The sequence below is a fragment of the Thrips palmi genome, unplaced genomic scaffold (genome assembly GCF_012932325.1).
Source record: "Thrips palmi isolate BJ-2018 unplaced genomic scaffold, TpBJ-2018v1 HiC_scaffold_5, whole genome shotgun sequence".
Lineage (NCBI taxonomy): Eukaryota > Metazoa > Arthropoda > Insecta > Thysanoptera > Thripidae > Thrips > Thrips palmi.
The window spans coordinates 9,186,606-9,208,133 of NW_023144632.1; the positions used below are offsets into that span (position 1 = coordinate 9,186,606).

The 21,528-nt window shown below is 50.4% G+C and overlaps 3 protein-coding genes across 3 annotated transcripts; all 3 read right to left on the reverse strand.

The window, feature by feature from the left end:
• Positions 1 to 9,793: 9,793 nt before the first annotated feature.
• LOC117650284 lies at positions 9,794 to 12,948 on the reverse strand. The gene is made up of 6 exons (XM_034393589.1): positions 12,660 to 12,948; positions 12,024 to 12,200; positions 11,478 to 11,927; positions 10,580 to 10,654; positions 10,204 to 10,293; positions 9,794 to 9,880 (listed from the first exon to the last, which is right to left on the reverse strand). Exons 1-6 carry the CDS (start codon positions 12,798 to 12,800, stop codon positions 9,818 to 9,820), a joined length of 996 nt encoding a protein of 331 aa, XP_034249480.1. The 5' UTR covers positions 12,801 to 12,948; the 3' UTR covers positions 9,794 to 9,817.
• Positions 12,949 to 13,427: 479 nt separating this feature from the next.
• Positions 13,428 to 15,383, reverse strand: LOC117650283. The gene is made up of 6 exons (XM_034393587.1): positions 15,095 to 15,383; positions 14,816 to 14,995; positions 14,275 to 14,721; positions 13,938 to 14,012; positions 13,771 to 13,860; positions 13,428 to 13,621 (listed from the first exon to the last, which is right to left on the reverse strand). The coding sequence occupies exons 1-6, from the start codon at positions 15,272 to 15,274 to the stop codon at positions 13,565 to 13,567; spliced, it is 1,029 nt and encodes a 342-aa protein (XP_034249478.1). The 5' UTR covers positions 15,275 to 15,383; the 3' UTR covers positions 13,428 to 13,564.
• Positions 15,384 to 15,825: 442 nt separating this feature from the next.
• LOC117651149 lies at positions 15,826 to 18,320 on the reverse strand. Its single transcript, XM_034394952.1, has 5 exons — positions 18,021 to 18,320; positions 17,650 to 17,826; positions 17,114 to 17,566; positions 16,779 to 16,853; positions 15,826 to 16,170 (listed from the first exon to the last, which is right to left on the reverse strand). Exons 1-5 carry the CDS (start codon positions 18,318 to 18,320, stop codon positions 15,988 to 15,990), a joined length of 1,188 nt encoding a protein of 395 aa, XP_034250843.1. The 3' UTR covers positions 15,826 to 15,987.
• Between the last annotated feature and the right edge of the window lie 3,208 nt (positions 18,321 to 21,528).

A 21,528-nucleotide genomic window follows, 5' to 3' on the forward strand; every position in this document is an offset into this window, starting at 1 on the left:
AAGGTGACGTAATGCTCAACGAGTCTAGCAGTGCACTAGAAAGTGTCAAGCGAAGCCAAGCAAGGCCCAGCAAACCCCGAACGGCCCGGCCGACGACGGCCCAGCCCCAAGCATACAGCCCCAGGCAGCCCTGGGCAGCAGTCCCGAGAAAGTAGTCCGTTTGGCTACTTTATGGATCCGTGAATGTTTTTCTAATTGCGCGTACTGCTCTGCCCGCTCTACCAGCGGCCAGTGGCCGTGCGACAAGTTGTGCAAGAACCACAAACGAGGAGAAAAAAGAGCAGGAATTGAGAACATTCTGCCACTGCGTTGGCGCGTGCGCTTTTAATCAGCTAACGGCCCGTTTCGCGTGTTTAGGTTGGCAGCACTCCGCCGGGCTTGTTCCGGCCGCACTTGCGCGATAATAACACACGCGCCGACCGTGACAAACCGAGGCGGGGCGCCGAGGGGTGGCCGAGGGGCGGCCCAGGGTTCACGTCAGGGACTGCACCCGACAAATCGCACGCTGCCAACCCGACGGCCCGACGGCGGAGGCGAAGCGGAGAGAAAGCGGACAAGCGCTTGGCTGAGCCGCGCCTGCTGAAAACCGAGAGCAACCGATGGTCCATTTGCACCGAGTTTATTGGACCCCGCGCGGATAGTCTATGAGAGGATTGGGAGTACTCTAAAAAGCAACAACTAATCTTTCTTTTTTACAGAATTGTTTTCATTTTCGTAATTGGTGAGTGCTACGAGCTCAATGTAGTGACCGCAGATTTTGAAATTGATGACTGAAACTATAGTTAGACTTTGTTCCGCTTCGGCACCCCCTCAGTCAGTCTGCGAAGCGCGCCGAAATCAGCAACAAGCGGGCGTGTAATGAATTATTGACCTCGGCTAGTTAAAGCTCACTTAGCCAGCCGGACGCGTTGCCGCAGGCCCTCGTGGACCCGCACCGCTGCGGCGTCCTGGAGTACGCGAGGGTCAAGGAGGAGAGGGGGGCTACGACGCGACCGCCGCCAAAACGCGGTAACGGTTCAACTAAACGAAATGACCGTGGCGGCCCCAGTGCAGTTGCATCACGGCGAAACCGCAGGGATGACCCACCGGTCCTGCCAAACCAAACCGAAAACGAAAAGGGGGAAAGGGGGACGAGACTGCTTTGCCTGGCTCTGCCTGGCTTTGCCGCGCCACAAGTTGCACCATTTGGGGGACGCCGCGACCGCGGGGCCAGCGTGACCCACATGGCGACACGCTCTGCACGCTGGCGATGCTCGCGCTACGCTGGCCCGTCTCGCAGGGGACCATTGGTTTACCTCAGGACACACCACAAGGTACAAAGTGTGCCTGGACTCCGGCCAGAGTTTATCCTAGTAAGAACTACTAAATAGGGACTACTTTGTAGGAGCTACTATAGGAACTGCTAAATAGGAAAACTACTAAATAGGAACTACTAAACAGGAACTACAAAATAGGAACTTCTACGTAGGAACTTCTTAGCGCACTTAGCATCTTCTAGTGCACGCGCAGTCCTATCATGAGCCGCGGCCAACCGCCTCTTTTTTTTTGACATTCCCACGCGGATGAACGCCGCTTATGGCCGCTATAATAATGTGACGTGGATGAGTTGTCGGAGGTGGCTCGGCTCGGCTCGGCGGTGCGCGCTTTGGCGCACTTAAACACGAGGAAATGTATAACGTACACAGGAGGGGCTGCGGAACGAACAGGAAGGCACATAGCGGGGCGCCGGGCGGCCGGCCGTGCCGCCAGAACGGAGCGGACGGAGCGAACGCGCGAGCGCACCGCCGTGCCGCCAAGGCAGTGCCTTGCAGTGCCTTGCAGTGCACTGCCGGGGCCGTCGACCAGCCCGCCGGCCAGCCGCCTGCACTACGCACTGCGCAGCACTGCGCGCAACGCATTGGCGCATCACCCCGCTGGGGCCGCGAGTGGCAGGCGCGGGGTCCAAGGACCCGCGGCCACATTCGCGAATCCGCGGTCGTCGTCGGCGACTCCGACACTTGCTTTCCCGGCAGAAAGACGGGGTGACGGCTTGCGACTGTTTCAAGGTTCGCGGCAAAAAGCGGTCAGTTCGTCAAATTTTAATCCGCGCCACGCCGCCGTCCCCGTCGTCGCAGACTCTCGCGCCTCTCGCGCGTTCAGGTCTCCGCGACGTGCCGCGTGCCGCCCTTATCCGGGAGGCATCTCGAGCGTGCGCAGCGTGCGTCGCCCAGGGACGCCGTCACGCCGGCACTGCGTAGCACTGCGTAGCCCAGCCCTGGCGAAGCGCGAAGCCTGGCGTAGTGCAGCCGGACACTTTCCTCGGGCGGGGCGGGGCGCGGTGCCAACCTGCAACGCAAGAAGAAGCACGAGGTGACGCGCGGTTATCGCGAGCCAAGTCCATACCGCGCCGCGGTCCACGGACTTCCGCTCGTCGTGGAAATCGGTCCACGACCAAAAATAATGGGGCACCACCGTAAACTTTGAATCTAAATAGGGACGGTTGTTGAGCTTGAACGAACTTTTCAGGGTGTGAACGTGCGCCGAACTTCGATCGAACGCCCATTTTCGCGTGCTTCCGCGGTGCGGCCGAGACCCCACCACCCGGGTGGTTCCGAACACGCGTCGCTCTGTCTGCGTCGCTCTCACGGGGCGCTCCGTGCGGGTGCGAGAGAGACAGGGCGACGAACACGCCGCACAGTGTGCAGGCCGGGCGCCGTTCGCCATGCATCCCGGCGCATATGGGATGGCGCGTCTCGCACCGCCTCGCACCCACACCGCCTCAAAGCGGGTCAGCGCGGGGCAGCCGAGCGTGCCCCCCGTTAGCGCGCCTTGGCCAGCCTTGGCCAGCCAGCCCCCGAATCAGCCGATCCGGAGGTGAAAGGCGAAAACAAGAGTTTGGGTGCACTGTAAATGTCTTACGGTGAAAGGCTGCACCAACATATTATGGTGGCGATTTTCTCCATAATACCAACATAATTCGTCAAAATATCTATAAGGTACAGTGAATTCTCAATGGTATGTTACAAGGTCAGCTGCACCACCATAATATGGAACATTGTCACCATAATATGGAGAATCTTCACTGTAGAACATTTAGAGTGTGGCGGACCAAGAGTCTCCTGTTCGAGGCGACGACGAGCAGGACGAGCAAGGCGCTGACGCGGCGGTCACTCCACTGCCCAGCACGTATGTTCATCCGGAGGTCAGAACCTTTCCGCGAACCGTTCCATCATTTTTGCCTGCGCTAATGGGCCCGCGGAGGTGGGGCGCCATTGATGGTGTTTTAATGATTGGTCGCTGGGTCACTATAAAACACACGCCGTGTTCCCGTGTGTGTGTGCGCGTGTGTGCTCACGTCTCTAGGAATGAATCCCCGCTTTCCCAGGCCGGTCGTGCTGTGCGTCGGACCGGACCGTGAGCTATGCAAGCCGATAGCAGGTGACCCATCCCGCGAGGCTATCCCGTGGCGATCCCGTGGCGTCCGGTCGCGCAGGTGCCACTCGCCACCCCATCCTCGCCGCGGTCCACTCCATTCCATTTCCCCCGTCCAAATTGAATTTCAACTGTTTATTGATAGTACCAGTTGCGCACCTTTTTCAGCCTTTTCTTTCTTTCTCTTTCTTTCTTCCTTCCTTTTCTGTCTTTTCTTTTCTTTTATTTTCTTTTCTTTTATTTTCCCTAAATATTTGATTTTGCTTTCTTTCTTTCTTTCTTTCTTTCTTTCTTTCTTTCTTTCTTTCTTTCTTTCTTTCTTTCTTTCTTTCTTTCTTTCTTTCTTTCTTTCTTTCTTCCTTCCTTTCCGTTTCGTCCTCTCTTCGTGACGAACGTCCGTGCCGCTCCTCAGGGATCGGCAGGGCAGGCTGTCGATGGGAAACAAACGACGGGCCGGCCGTCCGTGTGACCGGCGGCCCCTTCGTCTTGCGTCCGCCGGTCCGCCGCGACACACTGGTTGGCGCGCATCGCGGCGCGTCGCGCTGCAGTGGCCGTCAAGGTGAAAGGTCGGCGGGACGCATGGCGATGCCTGGCTGGCGATGCCTTTCCGCACCATCGCACGCGACGGACGACTTGACACCAGCAGCTCGCGGCGCTGGAAATCACCTGCGAAACAGGAAAGAAAAGAAACCGATAAGTGCGGCTGCTGCATCCATACGATCCATAGCAAACGTCTCCTGTCCATAAGCTGACCGATCCCGCACATCGCTCTCGTCGCTCCGCCTCTCTCGCACTCACGGAGCGTCCCTCAGAGGCGCGAGAGAGACGGAGCGTCCGTCCTGCACCCACAAGGCCTGAGCTGCATAAAACATAACTCGCGCCAGCAGATCCAGTGCCATTTACGGGTCTTCTCGCCGACAAAAACGTATGCTTTCTACGACCCCGGTGGCGGCCAGAGGCAGGCAGAGGCAGGCAGGGGCCGGGCAAGCCAGCCGCGCTGACCAGGCCGGCCAGGCAGGGCAGGCAGTCCAGGCCGGCCGGACCCGTTAGAAGAAGACGACTCCGCGGTCCAGACGCATGAAGGGAAGGCGGTAGCGGCGGCCCCGAGGCGGCGCTGGGGGGCCCCGCGCCCCGCCGTGATAGAGGCCGCGGGGGTCAGGGGTCGCCGCGGACACTCCCAACGGCCGATACCACTGCCGACCGGCAAAGCGGCTCTTAGGAGTGTGTACACTGTGTACACGGTGCACTCGGCCAGCGGGTGGAAACTACTTTTCCGAAACGGCCGTGCAGACGTTTTGTTATCCGTTAACATCGGCCGAACCAAGCGAGCTAGGTAAAATCTGCTTACATTTTCGGAATCAGCACAAAATTTGACAGGGAATAGGGTACTTTATAGATGGCGAAACCAAAATGATTATAGTTATTTTAAACCCTAAAAACAAATGTGTTGCGAAATATGGCCCTGATCCCATGTCTCGCACTGTCGCGGTTTGCTCAAAATGACTGATTTGGAAACGTTAATGTGGGCGAACGGAGCGTCGTATCACAAATCCAAAAACAGATTTGGAATCCTCAAGACTTTTACCATGGTATAGGCTATATGCGCTCTTTTGAATTTTCAGATTTCATCCTGATAACAATCGGCGAATTTCAGTCGATTACGTGTTTACAACAAACATTTGCGTGGCTCAAGTACCGACCATTTTCGGGGATCGTTGCCGTAAGAAGGTGTGGCTATCTACTCCATATATATAGCCTATACATTGGCAAATTTTTTGAGGATTCCAAATCTGGTCTCAGATTTGTGATACGACACCCCGTTCGTTCACATTAACGTTTTCAAGATGGAAATGTTACTCGACGAGACATGGGATTTTTGGTCTTTTTGAAACATTTTTGGTTTTAGGCTTCAAAATAACCATGATAATTTTGGTTTCGCCATCTAGAAAGTGCCCTATTCCCTGTCAAATTTTGATTTGATTTGATTTGATTTGATTTATTGTTAAGGACTTACAAACAAGCACTTAAGAGTGCCACTGGCATGCAAGCCCGCCCTCCAAATCAATAATTACAAATTCATGATAAAAATAGTTATAAACGAAAAATAGAGATAAACACTTATATGCTTGTCGCAAAGGACACCTTAAACTAATGGAACAACATAATTAATTATACAAAAATAGTTTGTACTCTAATTTGGTTTTAAAAGAAACGATCGTAATCACTTATAAACTAAAGGAACAACGTAATTAGCTTGTATAAAAAATATTTTGTCTATTTGGTTACATTATGAACAAGAATCACATCACAACAGACATGGTCGCATGAGGTCATAAGGAGGATAAGCTCTTTTCAACGAGATTTTTCACAAAGTTAACAGATCTGCCCAGGTGCTCATAAAGGTGGAGGTCGTTCCACATTTTGCTAGACTGTAGGAGAAATGAATTATGATATTTTTCTGTTCTGTGAATAGGTATTTGTAACTGTAACTTGCTTGACCTAGTGGAGCATCTATTACTTGTAGATATAAATTTGTATTTCTCAAATAAGTATGCTGGGGTTTCTGACTTAATAATTTTAAAGACCATCAAAGCAACAGCCAAAGCCCTTCTATTTTCGATTTTTAGAAACTGTAACTTGTCATAATAGGGTGTAATGTGCTCAAATCTGGAGGCTCCAGTTATGAAACGCACACATGCATTTTGCACTCTTTGCAGTCTAGCATTATTACAGTCAGTAATATCAGTAAAAAGTGCAGAGGCATAGTCAAGATGAGGCATCACCAGGGTCATGATCAGCATTTTCCTAATATTTGGAGGTATAAAAGAGAACGACCGCCTCAGCTGTGCTAAAGTTCCTAATATTTTCTGTATTAACAAAGTGCATTGGTCGGTCCAGCTCAGTGATCCATCGAACAACACTCCTAGATTATTAACAGTACTCTTATATGGAATGACACAGTCATTGACAATCAGCTCTGTAACAGTCATCCTGGATAAAATATTTAGAAATCTTTGGGATCCTAATATAATGGATTGAGTCTTTGATACATTTAGCAATAAATTATGCTTTTCACAATAATCTATTATATTCACCATATCGCTTCTTAGATAGTTCAAGTTATCATCCAAGGCATTCAAAGGAAAGTGAATATATAGCTGTATGTCATCAGCATACATCACGTATTTACAATGCTTTAAAACAGTAGGGAGATCAAATAAATATATAAGGAACAGCAATGGTCCCAGCACACTGCCCTGTGGTACCCCTGTGGTGATCTCAGCCCAGTCAGACATTTGATCTGATGCCACGACAACTCTATGACAGCGCATGGTGAGATATGACCGGAACCAATTTATAGCGGACTTTGAGAAACCTAGGCACTCCAGTTTGGTACATAGTAGTTCATGATGGACACAGTCAAAGGCTTTGCTTAGATCTAACAACACCAATAAAGATAGAAGTCTCTTGTCAATGGCTTCTCTGATATCATCAGTGACTTTTAGCAGTGCGGTAACAGTACTAAAACCCTTTCTAAATCCAGACTGGTTTTCTGCAAAAAGCTTTTTATCATTCAAAAACTCTGTGACTTGAGAGTGCACTAGTTTTTCCAGAATCTTACCCAGCACGCACAGTATGCTGACTGGCCTGTAATCCTTACTCTCTTTGGGATTTTTCACCTTTGGTATTGGTATAATATTGGCCCTCTTCCATATATCAGGATACAAACCATTTTGTAGGCTAAAATTGAACAGATGATCAAGTACAGGTAACAAAGCTGGTAAGCACATTTTAATGAACAATACTGAGATACCATCCACCCCAACAGCCTTTGACTTTATAGAGTAAACAGCTTTAACAATTTGCTCAGGTAGTACATACCTAAAATGGAATTTATCCATAATATCAGACGACTTATCTTTTCCTGTTCTCATCTTATATTTCAATACAGTATCACGTATAAGCTCTTCGTTTCTTACAGATGATACGGAGGCATAATGTTTATTAAGATCAGGTGCACCCACCACTGGGTCAGGGTGTTTATCTTTAGACTTGCCTACATTTAGAGATCTAATTGTATTCCAGATCGACTTGGAGTCCCTTCCATTCTCAAACTTCTCATAAAAGTATTTCATCTTTGCACTACGAATCATTCTTTCACTCTATTTCGGGCCCTTTTAAAATTATCCAAGTCATCCGGACTGTCGGTTCTGTTGTGAATTTTTTTGAGCTTATTTCTCTGTTTAATCAGACCTCGAATTGTGTTATCCATCCATGGAGCAGAATTTTTCTTTATGGTCTTAGTACTTACAGGTGCATGATCATCCATGAGTTTGTTGAAGATACAATTAAATTTATCCACTTTGTCGTCTATATTACTCTCCGTATAAACTTGACTCCAGTCTGAGTTCTCTACATCACTTAACAGTTCCTCCACGTTTTCCCTACTAAAGTTTCTAAAAGTTAGCTCTTGCTTAACATTACGTGGGGTGGACAGATCAAAAACAGCACTAATCATATCATGGGAAGAAAAACCAGAAGCAGAGGTTTGTCCACACGTGACTAGTTTGTCAGGACAGTTACTGCAAATAACGTCTAAAATAGAGTCACAATTATTAACATGGTAGGTTGCCTGATGAGGAACACAATATAAGTTACAAAGACTAAGTAATTCAGGCACTACAAGAGCATCATCCCCTCCCCTGCCAAAACCTGCATTGAGGTCCCCACAAAGAAAAGAGTATGTAAGCAGATTTTACCTAGCTTGCTTGGTTTGGCCGATGTTAACGGATAACAAAACGTCTGCACGCCCGTTTCGGAAAAGTAGTTTCCACCCGCTGACTCGGCTTTCCTCCCTCCGCGACCTTCTATTGTTCCGTCCGCGCATTTCCGTTCCGAACACCCTGCCGCCGCCCTCTGCCGCCCTGGCGCCGTTTCCAAGCCGCGGGCGGCCGTCGTCAGCCGCACGATCAGGCTGGGCAGCACACCCACAAAACGGCGGACTTGAACTTGCGCCAAATTTTGTTTAGGGTGACCTGCCAAGAGTGTTTTGAATCAAAACTTCCCTCGCCCGGTGGTGGTGCCGGCGATGTCCTGCACGTGCACAGCGATGCGCCCTAAACCCCTGCTGTCAAACGAAGCAGTGCGTGGCGTGCTCGCGTGCACCATCCTGGCGAACACGGATATGCACGTGTGTGTGTGTGGTGTGTGTGTGTGTGTGTGAAAAAGGGGGGATGGACAGGTTCCTAGGTAGGGCGGGGAGGGAAGAACCGTGTTGTGTGATGCATCGTTTCGCTTGACCGCTACCAACGCTTTGGCCAGTCCGACCTTTTCCCTCTAATCGACCTTTAAATAATATCACACGCGTCAAGTCAGGCCGAAGTGAAAACGCTCGCGACGCGGATGGACTTCCATCTTGATCAGGTCCGCGACAGTCCTCCGCGCCATGCCAGCCCACTGATTCCGAGCAATGCTTCGTCGACCCGTCTCTCTCTCTCTGTCGCACCCCTGCGGTACTGTCCGAGAGAGAGAGAGAGAGAGAGACAGAGACAGAGAGAGAGAGACAGAGCAGCGACAGCACTGACCGGAACCAGTGGGAACTAGCTGGTATGAATGATCACCGTGCCACCGCCCAGCCGCTCGCTGCGTTCTACAGTGGGCCGGACACTCCGCATTTCGGCAGGGCCTTCACTCCGCTCCGCTCAGCGCCACCTCGGCTGCTTCGGGCATGCCGTCCGGTCGGGACGTGACCGAGGATGTGACCCCGGCAGCCGTGCGGCGCCGTGCGGCGACTGGCCGGGGCACGGGCTCGGCATCTCGGCCCGTCCGGCCGCGCTTTGACAAATCGACCCGTTTTATGAGCGCTGAATCGGCCCGTTAGGACCAAAGTCATGTTGGTGATGTCGGTCTACCTCTTTTTTCGCAGGTCGTGTTGTTATTTTTGTTGTTGTTGTTGTTGTTGTTGTTGTTGTTGGCACCTGTGCGTTTTTTTTGGTGTCGCGCTGCACTGCTTATGCGTATGGTCGTTCGTTGAAACACACACCTTCACACTCCAGGAGGATGGTATCAGTTTGCATTGATACTCTGCAAATCAATCTTTACCTCTCAGTGGAATGGCCACGTACTATGAAGCAATGAAAAAGTATGACTGTTATTCACTGCAGGAAATAACCACAACAAGAGTACACAAATTTCTGGCAAATTTTTTATCAGGTTTTTATTGTACTTTCGAAGTACAACAATTGTTGTACAAAGTAAAATGAAACCGGCATGACGAGTGATGGGCAGTGCAGGCGTCGTTGTGGTTTGTACAATTCTCGTTGTACTTTCTACAATCCCTGTTGTACTTTTATTGTACAGTTTTTGTTGTACATTTGTTGTACTATTCACACTTTTTCTTGCAGTGTTATATTTCTTCGTAATTGAACTGGGACAGGATGACCAAGCAGGTCATGTAGGTGCCGATCACCTGAGAAAAGGGCAAAACAGAAAGTTTACTCAGTGACATTCAATGCTCTCAGCACACGCTACTGCTTCTTCAACCAACTCCAGATAAGAGGGTCACTGTATACAAAATGGTTGCAGCGATAAGCTGCCATCAGGAGGACAGCGATCAGTAGGTACAAGAAGAGAAACGATAACTGTTTCGTTTACCCTAAAGTTGTTTTTACAAAAAAGGCATTTTTAATGCTCTATCATATTATTTCATTCAGATCATCTGAAATAGTGTACAGTTTGGACTAGATTGTTTTCCTCCGAACGTAGGGGCTACCACGCACACCGGGTACTGACCGCTTTCAGTGTGGGGAAGTCGAAGTACAGAAGGTCGTAGACCCCGCAGCGGCAGTCTTGCATCTCAACCTGATGGCGGAAACCCTGCACCTATACGGTCATGAATCGTGGTTAACAGTTCACCCTTTTGCATTTGGGAGTAATGTGTATTAATGCAAAAAATTAAGCTGCGCGAATGGAAAACATAATAGTTCTTTAAACCCAGTTCGGAAAAAAAAATTGAAGGTAGAGAAATAAGAGTATCGCCCACTCAATCAGGCGGAAAACTAGAAAATGGGTGAGTATCAACTCACTCATCATTTTTGCAGTTAATTTCTTTTATGGATTTTTGACTGGAGTTTCTTTTACGCAAAGTCAAGGCAGTCGGAAAACTCACTTCTCTCCTTGTTCCATCGGCTATGGAAGAGTAGCTCACTAGGAACCCCTGAAGCGTGTCGGATATTCGGGAATGCTGAAAAAAAAACCATGCACACGTGTAAACGCAAGTGTAAATACACCTCCCATCATCTCCAAGACAATAATACAGCAGGGGGATGTGCCTTTAAAGAATGCAATGTAAGACAAGAAATTTTATTTACGCCCTCAACGTCCTGCATAAAACTTTAATGCCGTTCAGGCAGTATTTTTCAAAGTATTTAGTTTACGAATTTACCATAGTAATCAAAGATTTGTTCAAAAGTTACAGAAAACTCTTTACGGCAGGTTACTGACGTTGATAAAGAGTCATTAAGACAAAGCATGGGTACGTGTTATTACAAAAAAACTTAGATATTTCACTGAGAATTAAAATGGCTTGATCAATACCCAATTTCGGGGGAGGTTTACTTTATCACCCAAATTTAGGCGAGGAAACTTTCCTCGCCCGAATCTGGGTAAAGCTTCCTGGTCCAAATTTGGGTGAGGAAGGGTGTATGAGCTACCTATATGGCTCCGAAGTATTATGACCAAAATTTGGGTGTTAAAGAATTCCTCACCCAATATTTTAGTCACGATCATGAATCTTCCATTCTCAGTGTCGACAGTATAACAAGGTGAAGAAGGGAATCCGTGCTGTCCACGAGCATCTACTTCTTCGAACTGCCCGCAGCCAAAGATCCTTTCAGCCATCACCAAGGAGGAGCAGCGTGTCACCAAGCGGCAACTGATGTGAACCACGTGCAGACCTCCCTTGTGACCAACCAGGGTTCAGCTTTCGACGCTGCTTTTTCCTGAGATTGATGTTTAGGGTTCTTCGCTGGGCAACGGCTGAAAGGGTTTATGGCAGTGCTACTTACGATTTCACAGAGTTGTTGGCCCAGGATACAGCTGGAGACGAACTTCATCACTAGGACAACACCCCAGACGAGGAATTCCAAGCGAAAGTCTGCGATGCCGACGAACGAGCAGATGGAGCCCTCCATCACAGTTATGAAAAGGCAGTAGAGACTAGCAGCGGCGTGTGCACGATTGCTGGCCCGCACTATGTCGTGCAAGACCTGCTGCCGCATTCGGAGCGTCCGCAGCTGCAGTGCCGTCTCCATGTCCTCCTGGAAACTCAAGCTCCCCTGCCTCCTGTCTCGCATGGTCAGGGAACAAACCTGACCCCGGACGTTGTCGGCAATGTCCTGGCCGAGAAACACGCAGGCGGTGTGCACGGCCACAATGGCAAGCTCGATCAGCGCCGTGTGAAGTGTGGGCAGGACGTCGGTGACAATGTACATGAATGACTTCCAGAGGCTTTCTGTCTGTGTGAAGGATTGCAGGAGACAGTTTTTAGGTTGTTACAGACCATACCAAGTGGTAAGAAAAAGCACTGAGGCCTTAGATAAAAGACTACGCACGAATGGGTCACCGGCAGCAAAGCCGAAGACGAATAGGCCCAATGAGGTGACTAAGAACCACGCCAGGACCAGAGCCATGCGACGAGACGAAGGGAGAGAGGGTGAGCAGGACGCCGAATAGCTGACCAGGCACTGAACCACGGCAGTCAGCTCAAAGCGGCGCCGGATCAACACCACCTTGTCAGAAATTTCCAAAACTACCTCTTTTCCTCAAATTCCTCGCCACTTCTTGCAGCCAAACTCCTAGCAAACTTTCGGCAGAGCAGGGAGCCGTATCACTTTGGATTATGAACCAACATGATCCCCAACGTACTTAATGCTTAAGCTAGCTGACACCGGGTGCTACACGGAGAATCCAAAAGCTATGATAATAGCGTCTATTCCACATGCAGTGCAATGCCTTTCCCATCCCTATGCATTAGCATAGGGCATTGTCGGGAGGCATTGCACGTTAGGTGCAATGACTATGGCATTGCACGTATGGTGCAATACCTCAGTGCATTGCACCACACGTGCTACATTCATAGCGTATGGAATGTCAGTGTAGGATTTAATGGGAACTTTGAGTGAAAACTTAGCAATGTCCAAATCATAAACGTAATACAGCGAACATTTCTTTTCAAAATCGGCGAATACCTGCAGTACTATAGAGAACAAGCACTTGGCCAAGATGTCCCCGGCAATCAGCCCCGAAAAATAGGATTCGCCGGGGTCTCGCAAGCTGTCAGAAGTACAAAGAACCAGGCTTAACATCTTGAAAGTGGTGAACACTATCATGACGGTGACGTTGTAGTACGTCCAGAAATGTGTAGGTCTTGGCGGCCATCCTGCTCCGCAATAATGACCATTGATGCGCAGCAACGCCAGTGTGACGCGCCACTGCACAAAAAACAGCCTGGCCCAGCGGGCGGAGCAGCCGCCTGAGGCCCCGTCCATCGCCTTAGTGCCGAAGCGGCGAAGCGGCCGGCCGCCGGCCGTGCCCCAGGATCGATGCTGGCCAGAGGTGGCGCCCCCCAGTGCTCGTTGGATTAATCCAAGCAAAAAAAGAGTGCACTCACAAAATTTAATATCTAAATGACAGCTCGCCTCATTTTGCTGAGTATGCGCTGTTAGTAGATTTACCGGGGAAAGGTAGCAAATTTTTAGCGGTCTTTTATCACAGCTTCTGAACTATCCAGCGACTTCAACTAATTCTGACCGCCCAACCATGACCAACTAACCAACCCGTTATCCACCCATCTCCGTAATAAACATGCGAACTGTATGTATATATCAAAATTATCAAACGAACCTCAAACTTTGTACTGATATGTGATCAAATAAGAAAAAAAGAAGCGTTGTTTCACAATGATAACTTTTATTGACACAAATGGAAAATATAAAACTACGTACAAAACAATCTGAATAAAGTGACAGTGAAATTTTCAGATTTAATCTTTTTGTTGTGGAACGCGAAATTTCAAGCATCTTTTATGCGAATCTTACACTTTATATGAAGGAATAATAATTTTGGCTGAGGTCTTTCGTTCATTACTTTTGTTTTATTGGTAATCAAACTGTGACAGAATGACCAAGCAGGTCATGTAAGTGCCAATAACCTAAAAAAGCAAAATATAAAAAAATAGGTGAGCATTCGAGATTTTCTTTCCACTGTTCCCCTTTGTAGGTCTTCTTTATGATCATATGTCATAGAATTCTCAATAATATGTCCTTATGCTTAGGGCCAACACCCAAACTAGCTACTGACCGCTTTCATTGTCGTGAAGTCGAAGTACAGGAGGTCGAAGATCCCGCACCGACAGTCCTGCATCTCAAGCTGATGGCGGAAACCCTGCACCTGCTCAGTGTCACAAGGCGTGTCACGTTAAGGTCACGTCAGAAGTTAAGTCTACTTTGAGTGATCACAAAACTTACTTCTCTCCTTTTTCTTTTGGGAATCGAAGAGCAGGTCACCAGGAACCCCTGAAGAGTGTCTGATATTCTTGAATGCTGGAAAAATAATGCACCCACACATTATTAATGCAAAGTACAACTCGCTCCATATACTTCAATTAACTGACGCACACTCTATACCCAAAAAAGTGCGTGGCTAACTTCCCCTGCGGTGTCACACTCGACGCACACACGAAATAAATGTATGTCTAGTTACGATGTTTAGCCTTAATGCAAGTAATTTGCCTGGTGATTGGTGAGATAAAGTGCGCAAAGGGGTGTTCGTTTTTACCAGTCTAGAACCGCGGCGTTTCCTTACGTTGTCACACAGTTGTTGGCCGAGAATGCAGCAGGATATGAACTTCGAGATGATGGCAGTACTCCAAAACACCGTCGTGATGCCATTCGAGTGTGCGATGCCGATGAACGAGCTGACGGCGGCCTCCATCACGGTGACAAAGACGCAGCACAGTTTGGCACCACCTTGCGCGTTGTTACTGGCCCGCACCACTTCATGAAGCGCTTGCTGTCGCGTCCGGAGTTCCCGCAACTCAAGCGCGGTTACAACGTCCGCCTCCACACTCATCCCTTTCCTTATTCGGCTGGCCAAGGAGCCGATCTGGTCCCGGACGTCATCAGCAGCGTCGCGGCCAAGAAACGCGCAACTGCCAAGCAGTGCCGCCATGGCACTTTCAACGAGCGTTGTATGATGCGTCGGTATCAGTTCGGTTACGATGTAGGTGACGGTCGTCAAAGATGGGGCAGTCTGTGCGGAAAAGAATCAGGTGATCCTCTTTTGGGTGGTGACAAACACATTGCAGAAGTTTCGATTCTCTTCTAATACGTGTCTGTCTACGCACCCACACATAACTGGCCGCGATGAGGCCGAGGATCGTAAGAAAGAATGAACTCGCCAAAAACCATGCCAGCACCAGAGCCATGCAGCGTGAAGAGGAAAGGGAAGGCCCCCGGCATGACATGTAGCTCACCACACATTCCACCAAGGCGGCAAGCTCGAAGCGGCGCCGGATCAACAATGCCTTGTAAATCATTCAATAAAATAATCATCAACAAACAACGCTTTCTTCATGAAGTTTAAAATTCACTGTACTGTACTGATCCGACGGTACAGCCAGTACCTGGAGCACTATGGAGAGCATGCACCTGGCTACGAGGTCCACGGCAACTAGCATCGCCACAAAGGTCCCGCCGACGGCTTTCACGTTGTCGGAAGGATGGATCAGCAGGCACGCGATCTTCAGGGTGCTAAGCAGTATCATGGTGACAACGCAGTAACGCGTCCAGCCCCGTGTGGGCATTGGCGGCCAACCTGCCCCGCAAAAGTGGCCGTGGATGCGCAGCAGTGCCAGCGTGCAACGCCACTGCAGCGACCACAGCCTGGCCCAGCGGGCGGAACAGCCGCTAGAGTTCACGTGCATCGCCCTAGTGCCGATGTGGCCGGCCGAGACGAGCCTTGGTCGATGTGGAACAGAGGTGACGTCACCGATTCTCGATGAACTGATCCAATTCAGAAGAAAGGCCCACTAACATAAAGCAATATCCAAATGGAAGCCGACCTGATAAGCACCTCATTGACTTTGAGAGTGCCAAAAGCTGCGTGGTTGGGCGTCTTCGAAGGGGAGTACAATGGTTCCCTAAGTTTGCGTTAAGAAAGTCTATGACCACGAAGGAAAAATAGTGATTCACAAAAGCATATTGCCCGCAGCCTTTTTTATTCATATTCAAACTGGGACAGGATGACAACGAACGTCATGAAGGTGCCAATAACCTGTAAAAGAGATATAAATAAAAGTTTACTCAGTGACCTTTTCGAATAATGTCAGATCTTTCTTTTCTCTCAGCTCTTCAGTTTCTCAATTATGTATCTAAATCTTGGTTGGTGATCGATTGAATACCGAGGAAAAGCAAGTCCCACTAACCAAAAAGTTGCATTAGCTGCAATCGTGTGAAAGCGATGTTAAAAAGTGAGTTCAAACTCAATACAAAGAACATGCTCCGAGCAAAGAAAACTCTATCTTTCTCCGTGCACATTTTTGGGGACAGATATATGGTAAATTCGACCTCCGAGTGCGGCCCCATCAATTGAACACGCTGCTAATCTGACCGCTTTCATTGTTGGAAAGTCGAAGTACAGCAGATCGTAGGCCCCACATCGACAGTCCTGCATCTCAACTTGATGGCGGAAACCCTGCACCTGAACAATTAAGTCACATAGTAATTATTAGTTTACTTGTTTACCTAACCAAATAAGGCCCTGCGTAGTGAAACAAATTTGGCTCCGTAAGCAGAAAGGGAGGTAGTCATGGTTTATCTGGTTTTTATCTGGATTGGGTCACACCCATCAATACACTGACACTTCCTAAGAGAACCTAATTATTGATGCCGCGCGAGTAATATCGTGACTGCTTCCTCTCCCTTGCCACTTTGGACGATTTTAGGTTTTAAGCAAAGTCAAAATGTGTAAAAAAAAATTGTCAGAGCAAATTGAAAAGAATTGACCTAACCACTTGGGAATGGTGGATACGATCTTCCTCTCGCATCACAACCAATTCGAATCTTTTTCGCGTTACATGAATTGTTTAGTGATACTGTTCTTAGGACGTGTTGAAAAGAAATTTCTTAACTTAACAAAAGTTGACGTCATTAATACAAAAATTACTGTGAGCTCTATAGATTAACTGCTACAGCACTGAACAAAATTTTAAGCTTGCAAACTTATAATAATAAGGCAACTTTTGCGCAGGACTCTTACATGTTTGATTTTCACACAAAACCGACTGGCAGGCAGGTCACCCAACTCACTTCTCTCCTTGTCCTATTAGGTATGGAAGAGTTGCGCACCAGGAACCACTGCACCATGTCTGCTATTCTCAAATGCTGAAAACACCATGCAATATTAAAAATGGTACATGATAAAGCTAGAATATTATCTCAAAAATTTCTGCATTCGGGAATCGATTGATCGCGAGTCTGTCCGTCTTCGTTTCTGTCTCTACAAAAATGTAGATCAAATCCACGCGAGCGTATTTTGTGCAAAGAGCCCATTTGATTTCGCCGGGTGTGATACTCAATGGTCCAAGTGCACCCAGCCCTGACTTCTTAACGATTTCGATCTTGAAATGACAATGTTTACTCACAATTTTGCACAGCTGTTGGCCAAGGATAAAGCTGGATACGAACTTTCCTAAAAGGCAGAAGCCCCAGAGGATGGGCACAATCCCTTGCGTTCTCAAGTAGGTGATGCCGACGAACGAGCTGACTGAGGCTTCCATCACGATGACGAACATGCAGCACAGGCAGGCTCCGCCATGGGCCTGGTTGCTCACCAGTACTACGTCTTGCAGAATCTGCTGCCTCATTCGAACCACCCGAAACTGCAGCGCGATCTTCATGTCCTCCTCAGGACTCATGTCCGTACCGAGTCGTCTTGCAAGGGTGTGGATCTGGCCCTGAACATCGGCAGCCACGTCCAGGCCGAGAAACACGCAGGCAATGTGCACGGCGGCAATCGAACAGCCGGCCAGCATCGTGTGAAATACGGGCAGCAGGTCGATCATATAGTAGGCGATTGTCATCATTTGTGTCGGGACCTGCACGAGAAAGTATTACGGTTGCCATTTGGTGGGTTAAGCTAAGAAGCATTTTAACCGAGATTTTGGTTGCATGGACCCACCCACAGACACGTGAGCACGAAGTCGGTGACGGGGTGCAACATCGAAGTCACCAAGAACCCTGCCAGAACCAGGGCCATGCCACGTGACAAGCAGAGGGAGGGTACCCAACACGACTTGTAGGCGATCAGGCACTGCACCACGGCGGCTTGCTCCGTGCGGCTCCAGATCAACATCACCTGGTCACAAATTTCAGAACCCCGTATATTCAGTCATAAATAAAGCTCACATGCGGCCTTCGTTCTAAAAATCAATCTAGATTTCGAACGTCCTTGAGATTAAGGCCGAGCGATGGTCAATGCTCGATCAGGGCCAACATCTTCTCAAAGAGAGATCTGAGCTAGCCCCGGTCATCCCCGAATGCAGCCAATACCTGCAGGACGATGGTGACCAAGCCCCTGGAGATGGTGTGTATGCCTGTAAGCCACCCCAAATAAGACACGTTCGATGCCCCGATCTGATTCGCGGCATAGAGTAGGATGCTTGAGATCTTGAGAGAGGTAGCAACAATGCAGATGGCGACGCAGAAGCGCGTCCAGAACCGTGTGGACCTTGGTGGCCACCCCACCGCACAGAAGTGGCCGGTGACGCGCAGCAGGGTGAGCACGATGCGCCACTGCAGCGTGAACAGCCAGGCCCAGAAGGCTGGCCAGCCGCCCGCCCGCCCGTCCATTGAACAAGTGCGTGCGCCGCCGCTCTAGCGAGTACAGTCCAGCCGAAAGGCGGGCCAGCCACCGGACTGGCCATCCATTGAACAAAAGGGCCGCCACCGCCGGACACGCCCTCCGGTCGATGCCGGGCAGTGCCAAGGGCAGAGCCACCGACGAACGTCACCGCGTTTCAATCAAGGAGAAAGGCGGTTTTCGAAAATACACAAGATTGCCGTGAACAAGCATAAATATGTGCATGCACAGCTATGCATACGGGTCCGCGAGACTTTGGTGTGAGCACTGTGAAAATCCGAGTCGTCACTTGATGACAATTTCAAGGCCAATTTTCCTTACAACAATGTCATCAAAAAAATTGATGACATTGTTGTCATGCCCATGCAATAAGTGTAGGAGCTTTGATGAAAATGTCATCAATTTGTGATGAGATTGTCATGATTTGAAAGTGATGAAAATGTCATACGCGTTTTTGTCATAAAGTGACAACAAATTTTCCCAGTGGTTTCTGGACTCGAGTAAAAGCCAGCTGACACCTTTATGTGTCTAAGGTATGTTTTAAATGAAATTTTAGGTATGTTTTAAAGTGAAGGTATTATCTGCTGAAAAAGCTACTGAGCGTTAAGCGCCCTCCTCCTAGAGCAGATTGAAATAAAGGGTTTGTTGTTTGCCTATCCAGTGTTGTCCCTGGCGATCGTAGCTGCGGACGCCACCGCGGGTAGTGGGGGTGAAAGCAACACGCAATAATGTGCTGCCAAGCGCCGCGGGAAAGACTCATCCGGGGTTGGTGTGGGGTTGCTGGCGAGTGATTCCGCACACCACATTCGTTGGTCTGTCGCTCTCGCTCACCGAGGGGCCACCGCAAGTGCGAGAGAGAGAGAGGGAGAGGCCTGCAGGGCCTGCGGCACCAAGGGAGGTCCGCGGGCCACACTCGTGGAGGCACGCGGCGCACGCATCCCAAAGGAAAGTGGTCGCCAATCCGTGAGGCCGTGCCGCGCATACCGGCAGATTTGCATGGCGGGTGGATTTGCCCATGTTCCGGAGTGGTGGGGGAGGGGAAGAGCGGTTGGTCCACGTCCACCCCAACACGACGGCCCGTCTGGAATCGAATGAGCCATGCCTGCACGACTCCGCCGGTGGGGCCAGCCTCCAAGCAGTGCATCATTGCTCTGTCCTCCTCGCACCCGTACGGGGAGCCCCATGCATGGTAAGAGGACAGCGTCGAAAGCACACATTGCCCCAGCGTGCTGGCAGCACATAACACGCAAATCCTAATTACCGGGTGGGTCGTTTAATTTTCGGCGCCATCAGGGTGGGCCATCTCGGTGGGCTGGCTTCTGGCACGGCGTGCAGCGTGCAGCGGCGGGCCTCGCGATGAGAGCAATCCTCTCTGAAGCTGATCACGCATGTCCGCAGAGCGCCACACAGCACCGCGTACGCGCGTTCGGTTATTCGGCAATGGATTGGGGCTGGGCCCTGGCGGTGGCCGCCACGCCCGGTGGAAAGTAATTACTGCGCATACACTCTGGACACTGTCCACAACGGCACATGCTGCGCGCTGCGCCGTGGCAGTGCCCCAGCCCGAGGAACCGGTCCGGGCCCCGGTCAGGGATCCGCAGTGTCCGCGGCGAGCGGCCGGGCCGGGCCGGCGATGGAGACCATTCTCGCGGCCCTGGCCTGGCTCGCCCGGCCCTGCTGCTCCCGGGCCGGTGCAGACCAGCAGCACGCGTCTCTCGGAACAACAAGCACCGCATCGACTCGGACGAGGACACTCAAGACTGAAACCGCCCCTGGTGAGCTCTAGCTTGCCGAGTAGCCGATCAGTTCGGCCAGCAGAAACGATTCCCGTCCAGTTGGGTCAAAAAACTCATCAAAAAGTCTCGAAGCTTGGTTTCCGCAACGAAATATAAAGACCAAGAACGCGGACGCAGCGTTAATGACGACCCAGCTCACGCGTTGTTGAACATACCGGCTCACTCGATCTATTGGTGCAAGAGAGCCTCGGTGCCTTCAGTACCTGTGAGGTGACCATAAGTGTTCAAACTGGTGGGCGGTTGATCTAGAGTGTATCCAACGATTCACATTCTTTGACGACGGAAAATCGGTTTGGCCGGACTGGACCAATTCGATTCGACCGATCAGTACCTCGGCCGTTTTTTTATTTTTTTCATTCTTCGGTGAAGGGCCAGCAGCCCATTATTCATACACCGTGCCGACAGCGCCCGTGGCGCGACACTTCGGCTGACTTATCCTTCGCCGCGATCGGCGTGGAACCGCCGCCGCCACTCGGAGAGGAATGCGGTGCTTTTGCTCGGCTATCGGCCTGCACTGCATTGCATGGCCACCGAAAAGGACTGCACAACAAACCCCCGCCACTTCTTTCCCGGCCGCTACTCCAGTAAACGCGACTTCCTCCGCGTCTTCCGCCCGGCCGGCCGGCCAGTCGGCCAGGCAGTCGGCCGGTCGGCCCGGGGGACTGCAATCAAAATGTCGTAAAATTGGCACGTGGGGATTTCGTAACTCCGGGCCGGCGGTCGGGCCGCTGGTGCCGCCACCAGGGGGCTCTGGTTCGGCGGCCGCGTCCGGGGGCAGCGAGGCTCGCGAAGCACCGTGCTTCCGCGGATTCCTGGCTGGCGGCCGATCACCGGCCGACACACCCAGGTCACCGTTGCCCAGACAATGGCCTGCGCTCGGCTGTCTGCGAGGCCGCTAAGCTTTATGGGAGCACCGCCTGCCGATGGCCTAGACGCCTAGGTCAGCGCGCGCACGCGGCCTTACCGGCAAATCACTTTCTCCGGAACGGCTGGGCAATTATCAAAATTATTGTTGAGTGAGGCGTCGTCGACTGCGATGGGGTTCCGATAAATCTTAACCGCGCCCTGTGACTGCTCCTTTTTTTCCGCGGTGCACTGCCTAGGGCCCCGTCCTGCGCAACCGGAAAAAAGGGCCGAGGCTGCAAGCGGGCCGGGCGGGCGGAGCAGCAAGTGCCGCGACAACTAGAATGGGATGCGCTAACCGGCCGGGACTCCGCCGCGTCACTGCGAGACAGAAACGGAAATGGCCCGAGCCGGAAGTTGTGTGTCATGACCCTACTTACAGTGATTGGCTATTATTTAAGCAGGCGCAACGCGCTGCCCTTTACTTTTTTATGGCATCGCCGCTTTATTGTTATTCTTGTTTTTTTTTGTCCTGCAGGGATGATGGGCTGGTAGCGCC

Bases quoted from the DNA above. Each gene is read 5' to 3' on its own strand.
- LOC117650284 (XM_034393589.1), bottom strand. From the start codon at position 12,800: ATGATAGTGTTCACCACTTTCAAGATGTTAAGCCTGGTTCTTTGTACT. The intron at 12,201-12,659 runs GTATTCGCCGAT...ATTTCTGACAAG, and splicing joins TGTTCTCTATAGTACTGCAG to GTGGTGTTGATCCGGCGCCG. The intron at 9,881-10,203 runs GTCAGTACCCGG...CCCTTTTCTCAG, and splicing joins ACTTCCCCACACTGAAAGCG to GTGATCGGCACCTACATGAC.
- LOC117650283 (XM_034393587.1), bottom strand. From the start codon at position 15,274: ATGCCCACACGGGGCTGGACGCGTTACTGCGTTGTCACCATGATACTG. The intron at 14,996-15,094 runs GTACTGGCTGTA...ATGATTTACAAG, and splicing joins TGCTCTCCATAGTGCTCCAG to GCATTGTTGATCCGGCGCCG. The intron at 14,722-14,815 runs GTGCGTAGACAG...TTTTCCGCACAG, and splicing joins TCGCGGCCAGTTATGTGTGG to ACTGCCCCATCTTTGACGAC.
- LOC117651149 (XM_034394952.1), bottom strand. From the start codon at position 18,320: ATGGACGGGCGGGCGGGCGGCTGGCCAGCCTTCTGGGCCTGGCTGTTC. The intron at 17,567-17,649 runs GTGGGTCCATGC...TTTCTCGTGCAG, and splicing joins TCGTGCTCACGTGTCTGTGG to GTCCCGACACAAATGATGAC. The intron at 16,171-16,778 runs GTGAGTTGGGTG...TTAATTGTTCAG, and splicing joins CTAATAGGACAAGGAGAGAA to GTGCAGGGTTTCCGCCATCA.